The sequence below is a fragment of the Mus pahari genome, chromosome 1, assembly GCF_900095145.1.
Source record: "Mus pahari chromosome 1, PAHARI_EIJ_v1.1, whole genome shotgun sequence".
In the NCBI taxonomy this organism is placed as follows: domain Eukaryota; kingdom Metazoa; phylum Chordata; class Mammalia; order Rodentia; family Muridae; genus Mus; species Mus pahari.
In genome coordinates, this window is record NC_034590.1 from 119,990,741 (window position 1) to 119,998,960 (window position 8,220).

Here is an 8,220-nt window from a genome sequence, read left to right on the forward strand (position 1 = left end):
ACGTCACTGAGTTAGGAGTACGTCTAGGTGACGTGGCCGCTCCTGTTCTTTGGCCCGGCTTCCACTGCTTACAAGTCCTGCGAGGAGGCAGCAACGACCTGGGAAGAGTGGCGGTGGTGGTGGCGGTAGGAAACAGAAGAGGTAGGGTTTCGCTTCAGTAGGAGTCCAGCCTCTGTCGGTCGGCTCAGCTCCGGGAAGCGGCTTGACGAGGGGGGGAAGGGAGCCAGGGGTAAGTCCTGCTGGCGGCTCCGCGTAAGCGAATACCTCGCTGTCCAATCAGGAAAGGTCTTGTTAAGGGAAAACTTTGCCCCGTCCAATCAGTGGCTGCAGCCTTCCAACAGGCGGAACTTTGACGGAGGTGGGACTTCCTGTTTCAAATAAACACTTTTAATAGGGTTTTTTTCCCCCTCCGCCCTCCGAAGTGTGCCCACCTCTGGAGGTCGGTTGCTGTTTTCTATGAGAGAGTGAAGGAAGTCACGTATACCAAAGGGTAGGATCGAGACCTGGGCTAACTGCAAAGGTCTGCCTGGAAGTTCAGGGCCGCAGGACCAGGCTGTGGCTGTTTTCTCGACTTTAGGGGGGGGGCCGGCCGGAGCTCTGGCAGTCACAGCCAAGTTGGAAGGAGAATCTGAGGAGGTTTCGCCTTGGGTGTGGAGGAAGCTGACCGTTCTCGCCGTGTCCAGGGTGCAGGGTCTGCGGGTGGCCTTGGGCTCCAAAGTCTGTCAAATACGGGAAAGGGCCTGAGGATTTTAGTTGAGGGGAGAGTTTGGGGAAAGGAGGCTGTCTGGAGAATGACATTCTCCTCTCCACAACAGTCTGAGGTTATGCGACTCGATGATCCCGCGGAAACGCTACGGATCTAAGAACACGGATCAGGGTGTCTACCTGGGTCTCTCAAAGACACAGGTTCTGTCCCCTGCAACTGCTATCAGTAGCAGCAGTGACAGCACTCCTTTGCCCACCCCGGTGGCCCTGGTCCCCTCCCCTCCCGACACCATGTCCTGCCGGGATCGGACCCAGGAGTTCCAGTCTGCCTGCAAGTCGCTGCAGAGCCGTCAGGTAAGGACCTGGAGTGGAAAGGCAGGCGTGAGCCCATTTAGTTAATGCTTAGGTTTTGTTTGCTAGTTGTCTAAACTTACGTTACAACTCTTAGATAGTCTAATCTTATCAGTACGAGAGGAGGAATTGTCTTCAGTAGAAATTAAGAATACTTTAATTTGCCATAAATATCACAAACGATGAGTCAGGATTTAAACCTACATCTAATTTTTCTCTTAGCTACAAACCACTGATAAATGTAGATTGTCTGACGTCAACAGCGCTAGAGTGTTTAGTGGGTTATGTGAGGGGGCAGTGAAAAGCTGAGCTTAAGTAGTGAGCAGAACTCCAGAACTAAAGTAGCAACTTTTTGATACAATTCAGAATGGAATCCAAACAAGCAAACCGGCTCTGCATGCAGCCCGACAGTGCAGTGAATTTACCCTCATGGCCAGGTGAGTTGAGAGGGGTGTTGTGGTGGGGTGATCTGCCTGTGTTTGGCTGAGTGGAATTGGTTGTGTTGGAGCTTATGGTAATAGCTTCTTTCCTGCCCTTTACCCACAACCTCCTCACGGATGGTCATTTGCAGGCGCATTGGGAAAGATCTCAGCAATACATTTGCCAAGCTGGAGAAGCTAACAATCTGTGAGTGTTTGGGAGGCCTTTCCTAGGTGGGACAGTGAAACATAGTACTAGGAGGTGAGGCTCATGGAGGTTTTGTTTTATTTTTTCTATGGTGCTGGGGATTTAAACCAGGGATGTATACCTTAAGGCAAGTGTCTCTACTACTGAACTGTCATCCTAGCTCTTTGAGCCTTGCTATTTACCCTCACCTGTCCTAATGTTTCATCTGTCTCTGCAGTGGCAAAGCGCAAGTCCCTCTTTGATGATAAAGCAGTAGAAATTGAGGAGCTAACATACATCATCAAACAGGTGAGCTGCTAGCCATCAGGAGAGCCCAGCATTCTAATTAGATTACTTCCATCATTTTCCATCGCCATGAATCCCCAGGGTAAGTATCTAGACCCATGTCCAAACACCCTGTTCCTCCATTGAGTCAGTAGACACTTAGGATCATCTAATATTTATAAAGCACTGTTCTAGATGCTGATGAAACTGTGAAGCAAGAGCATTGTCTTCAAGGGCTCATTTTCCTTGAGAGTTACCCAGCATCAAAAGCCTTGGATTAAAATGAGGTTAGGTGTTAGTATAGAAAATATCTTACAAAATGATTAATGAAGCAGGATACTGGGAAAGATTGACCAAGGATATAAAAGCTGAGCTGGACTCAGCTTATATAGAGGTAGGCTGAGGGGCCCATATTCAGAAATTCAGCCAGGTAGTGGCATATGTCTTTAATCTCAGGCCGCAGGAGGCAGAGGCAGGTGGATCTCTATAGTGGTAGAAATGTTCTCATTTTAATACCAGGCGTAGGTATGTGGGGTTGCTTCCGATTGTCTGTAGCACCTGATTGTGATTTGCCTCATGCTCTAACAGAAGTGTGTTTTTGCCAGCTGCAGGTAGTTATTATAAGTACACTGTCTTCAGATGTGCCAGAAGAGGGCGTCAGATCTCATTATGGGTGGTTGTGAGCCACCATGTGGTTGCTGGGATTTGAACTCAAGACCTTTGGAAGAGCAGTCAAGTGCTTCTATCTGCTGAGCCATCTCACCAGCCCATTGGTGGTTATTTCAAGGGGAGTTTAGAACTAAGAAAGAAAGAAAGAAAGAAAGAAAGAAATTAGGTTCACAGATCTCTCTCTCCCCTCTCCCTTTTTTCTTTCCTATTTAGTTGATGGGGTGAATGGAGTATGTGTATGTTATGGAGGTGGGTGAGGAAGACTGGGAAAAAAACCCACAAAGTAGCAAAGGCAAGCTACAGATCTCTGTGAGTTTGAGGCCAGCCTGGACTGTGATTGTTTCTTCCCTCCATCCCTTCTACTTTCCAAAAGAAAAGAAAAAGAAAAAAAGTGGGAACAAAAGATACAGATAGCCCAGGAGCAGATTCTTTGTTTTGGTTTTGAGACTGTACTTATATAGCCCAAGCTGGTGTTTTTGTTTGTTTAAGACAGGGTTTTCCTATATATCCATGTCTGTCCTGGAACTCCATTTGAAGACCAGATTAGCCTCAAACCCAGAGATGTGCCTGCCTCTACTCTCTGAGTACTGGGATTAAAGGCATATGCCTACCATGCATAGCTCCATCCTGGTGTTTAATTTTTGATTCTCCTACTTCAGCGCCCCAAACATAGGGATTATACCATGTATCACCATGCCTGCCCAGGATTTTTCTCTGTTTGTTCACATGTATATCACAAATGCTTATAGTAGTGTCCAGCCTGACTGTTGTTGGCCTAGATGAGTGACTGGCAAGAAGTTGGTTGTTTAACTGAGTGACTAGTTGTAAGGAGTATTGTGGACTTGGATAATGAGTGTAGAATCATCTTGATTGTCTGGAGGACAGAGTTTGATCTGGAATGTGGATGGGATGGGCTAGATGCTAAGAAGGCAGCTGGTATGACTAATACAAATGTGCTGGTCTCCCAAAGAGTAGACCCCATTTAAGGTGTGCTATGGTGATGTAAGAGAGTATTAGATTACTATTGGGCTATTACTACTTACCACTTAAAAACTATCCCACTGCATTCTGTGTTGCTTCATTCAGTTTGCCCCAAGGGCAGAATGGACAATTCTGGGACTCTTGTTGCAAACCCTGCAGATACCAATGCTGATTTTCTTTGATTCAGTTTTCATTGTCCCACTGCATTCTGAAGAACTTGGAGTGGCTTTGTCACCCACTTGGATTGTGACCTTGTGTGAATTCCTAACTTCTGAGTTGTCATTGTCATAGCAGTAAGGCAAATCTTGTGAGGATCTTTTGTTTGCTTCTGTCAACCAATGACACTGTCTTTTTCAAGGCCAAGACCACTGGATTGGTTGATCCAAGCTGGTGTAGGTAAAGTGATATTTGAGGTATGTTTCAGTAGTGAGGAAAAGCAATTCATTTGAAGATCTGCAGGGAATGCATTCCAAGAAGTGGGAATGCCATTTAGAAAGTAGGCGTAGGCAAAGGAAAAGTCTCAGGTGTGGGCAGTGTACCACAGGTTAGAAGAGCACAGGAGTGGGATACTGTAGGATTCAGTGGCCAGACAGGTCCTGTGTAAGGCAGTTCCTCAGGCATTTAGGGTGTAGTCTAAGTTGTGTGATAAGCTCTTGATTTTTCAAGCAGAGCGATGACAATACCCTGATTTTGATTTTGAAGGTCACACTGGGCACTGTTTAGGCAACAGGGCTTTGGAAGGCAGACTAGAAAGATGATTATGAGGATCTTGGAGGTTTTTTGAGAGTAGACAAGGTGGTTGGGGTACACAAGGTAGAAATGGACATGGTATGGATGTATTTAGAATATATACTGGACAGAAACAAAAGTGGCTGTGAGGAAAAGGGGAATTCAGAGTTGTGAGGTTTTTTGTTAAGTTTGTTTTTGAGACAGGGTCTCACTATATAGACCCAGCTGGCCCTGAACTCAAAGATTCTATCTATCTGCTTCTGCCTCCTAAGTGTTGAGATTAAAGATGTGCACCACCACATCTGCTTAAAACATTTTTTAAAAAATATGTATGAGTGTTTTGTATGTCTGATGCTTGTGAGACCAGAACAGGGCATTGGATACTCTATAGAGTTGTAGCAGTAGATAGTTGTTGGAAGTTGAATCTGTGTCTTATACAAGAGTAGTAAGTGGGCTGGTGAGATGGCTCAGTGGGTAAGAGCACCCGACTGCTCTTCCAAAGGTCCGGAGTTCAAATCCCAGCAACCACATGATGGCTCATAACCATCTGTAACAAGATCTGACTCACACTTCTGGAGTGTCTGAAGACAGCTACAGTGTACTTACATATAATAAATAAATAAATCTTTTTTAAAAAAAAAAAGTAGTAAGTGCCCACTTTCCAGCCTATTTGTTTGTATTTTAAGGTAAAGTCTTGGGGCTTGAGAGATGGATCAGTGGTTAAGTGCACTGGCTGGTCTTCCAGAGAACCTGAGTTCAATTCTTAACACCCACATGGCACCTCACAACTGTCTGTAACTCCAAGTACATTAGGGATCTGACATCCTTACATAGACATACATACAGGCAAAACATCAATTTACTTAAAAATAAATCTTTAAAACAAAATAGTCTCATTCTGTAACTTATAGACTGACCTTACATTCATCACAGGTCACCTGCCTCAGGTGGGATTTTAAGTATAAAATCCCACCGTGACTAGCTAGGCATCTGGTGAATGGTAGTGCATTTACTAAAATGGAGAAAGCAGCAAAGGAGATGTGACCATGAAAGAATAGATTAAGAGTTAAATAGAGGGCTGGAGAGATGGCTCAGAGGTTAAGAGCACTGACTGCTCTTCCAGAGGTCCAGAGTTCAAATTCCCAGCAACCACATGGTAGCTCACAACCATCTGTAATGAGATGCCCTCTTCTGGAGTGTCTGAAGACAGCTATAGTATACTTATATATAATAAATAAATCTTTAAAAAAAAGTTAAATAGAAGAGAGATTTTTATGCAAGAAGCTTAAATAGTAGATAAATAAAAAGCAGTTAATGGGCTTCGTTTGTTTGTTTGTTTGTTTGGGTACAAGGAAAGAAACACAGGGCCTGTGTTTGCTGCTCCACACCCCCAGGCCTTTTACTATATTAGATTTAGTACTGAGTATACAGTAAGCACTTAGTAGATTCTCAGGAGATTTTACCTGTCCAGTCAGTATTGTAGACCTTATGATAGGTATGCTAAGGAGTTGGTGAGAGGTTAGCAGCTTTCATCTTGAGTTCCTGTGTGGGAAATAGTACTTACTTAAGCTAGAACCCAAGGGAAGGAGCTATTATGGCAAACAAACCCAGAAGTGCATCTGGATCAGAAACTCGGGGAAGGTAAAAGTGAGTCCAGGGGTCTGGAGAGGAGGGGGGTTTAGTCTACTTAGAAAGTCTCTAGAAATGCTTAGATTTTATCAAGTATTTTTCTCTTACTCACTATATAAAAGTTTTTAAGTTACATTTGAGTTATCGGCGGTGGATGCCTGAGTGTCATGGCATGCATGTGGAGTTGTGGGTCCCTGGGGTTGAATTGAGGTTTTGAACCATGGGAACAAGCTTCTTTATCTGCTGAGCCAGCTCGCTGGCCCTTATACCTGCCCCTCACCTTAAAAAAAAATTATTTATAATGTATAAAGGATTCTGTCTGCATGTATTCCTGCAGGCCAGGAGAGGGCACCAGATCTTATTATAGTTTGGAGCCTCCATGTGGGGATCTCAGGACCTCTGGAAGAGCAGACAGTGCTCTTAACCTCTGAGCCATCTCTCCAGTTCTCATTCTCACTATTTTTTTTCCTGTGTGTATGTGTGTGTTTAAAGATGTATTTATTTTAATGTATATGAGTATGCTGTCACTGTCTTCAGACACACCAGAAGAGGGTGTTGGATCTCATTACAGATGGTTGTGAGCCACCATGTGGTTGCTGGGATTTGAACTCAGGACCTCTGGAAGAGCAGCCAGAGTTCTTGACCACTGAGCTATCTGTCCTGCCCCTATACTCAATATTCTTGATGCCTTCCAATCTGGTACTTTCCTGAGTCATAGTATATCGAGATAAATTTTCTTTGCCCTCATGGGGAGAACGGAATGTAGGTGACACATAGGCCATGATAGGAAGTCACTGTATATTTATTACTTTGAAGAAATAAGTCATAGCAATAAGTCTTTTGCAATATTAGTAATTCTGTGTAAAAATTTGCTTCTTTGATGCGTGTAGGAAACGAGTGGTTTTTGCCTTTTCCTGAGTAATATATTCAGGTACTCTGTCAGCATGTTGTAGGTACAGAAGTTCTGCCTTTGAAAGGGTTCTGTGAAGCCGGGCGTGGTGGCGCATGCCTTTAATCCCAGTACTCGGGAGGCAGAGGCAGGCGGATTTCTGTGTTCGAGGCCAGCCTGGTCTACAAAGTGAGTTCCAGGACAGCCAGGGCTATACAGAGAAACCCTGTCTCGAAAAACTTAAAAAAAAAAAAAAAAAAGAAAAGAAGAAAAGAAAGGGTTCTGTGGTCTCACAGGGTGAAGTAGAGCAGGAAGGCGGGGGACAGACCAGTCATTTGTTTACACATGGTAAAACCCCAAGTTCCCTTCTCTGACTTCTCTGTAAGGAATGAACAGAGCTGGAAAAGTCTAGTGTCACTTTCTGACCTGACTAGATGCTTACACCATTAGCCGGTTTCCTCTTGACTTCCCTGCCAGAGACGGCCATAGGCTCTTCCCAGAGACAGTCTTCATGACTGAAGACTCCCTGCCTAAAGCTTTTCTTCTGGTCTCTTACCAGGATATCAATAGCCTCAACAAACAAATTGCTCAGCTTCAAGATTTTGTGAGGGCCAAGGGCAGCCAGAGCGGCCGGCATCTACAGACCCATTCTAACACCATTGTGGTTTCATTGCAGGTGGGACCTCGGGGATGGAGGGGGGAGGAGAGGAATAACAAAATGCATTCTTTGACCCAATTGTCCTTGCCTTTTAGTCAAAACTGGCTTCTATGTCCAATGACTTCAAATCAGTTTTAGAAGTGAGGACTGAAGTAAGTGAGATGTGTAGGTGGGTAAGAATCTAGTATGGGGTCAACATACCCACTTTCCAGGGACTCAGGATCTTTGCATTTCTCCCCAATATCAGAATCTGAAACAGCAGAGGAATCGTCGGGAGCAGTTCTCCAGGGCACCAGTGTCCGCCCTGCCTCTTGCCCCCAACAACCTTGGTAAGTTAGTAGTACTATGGGAAGCCTAAGGGCTAAGTTCTTCTGGGTTTGGTGGCAGGAGTGGAGTGGGAGAACCGAGCTGCCAGAATGGTGCTGTGCGTTATCTCAGAGGATAAACCTGGTTTTGAAACTTTATGATCTACACTTAATCCCTGTGCCTTCTCATAGGGGTAAATGCAGACATATCAGAAAAATGACAGAGTCTGACTTTTTGTACTTAGTTACATTCTCTCTAATTTTCACAACCAGCCTTTGGAAAAGCAACTATTGTTAGCTGCATTTTGCAGATGAGGAAACTGAGACTCAGATCAAATAATCTATTCAGAGCTGGATTTAAATCTAGGGGGTTTTGAATGTGTGTTTTTTTTGGTTTTTTGGTTTTTTTTTTT

The 8,220-nt window shown here is 44.5% G+C and overlaps 1 protein-coding gene across 1 annotated transcript in view; it reads left to right on the top strand.

Annotated features, from left to right (window-relative positions):
• The first annotated feature begins 497 nt into the window (after window positions 1-497).
• The window catches only part of Stx5 (syntaxin 5), a 16,764-nt gene continuing 9,041 nt past the window's right edge, over window positions 498-8,220 (top strand). The window contains exons 1-8 of the mRNA XM_021209650.2: window positions 498-1,059; window positions 1,423-1,493; window positions 1,628-1,683; window positions 1,901-1,971; window positions 7,404-7,520; window positions 7,598-7,654; window positions 7,750-7,831; window positions 7,890-7,926. Of these exons, the coding sequence (XP_021065309.1) occupies window positions 835-1,059; window positions 1,423-1,493; window positions 1,628-1,683; window positions 1,901-1,971; window positions 7,404-7,520; window positions 7,598-7,654; window positions 7,750-7,831; window positions 7,890-7,926 (716 nt within the window). The 5' untranslated portion in view covers window positions 498-834. The remainder of the gene's footprint in view (window positions 1,060-1,422; window positions 1,494-1,627; window positions 1,684-1,900; window positions 1,972-7,403; window positions 7,521-7,597; window positions 7,655-7,749; window positions 7,832-7,889; window positions 7,927-8,220) is intronic.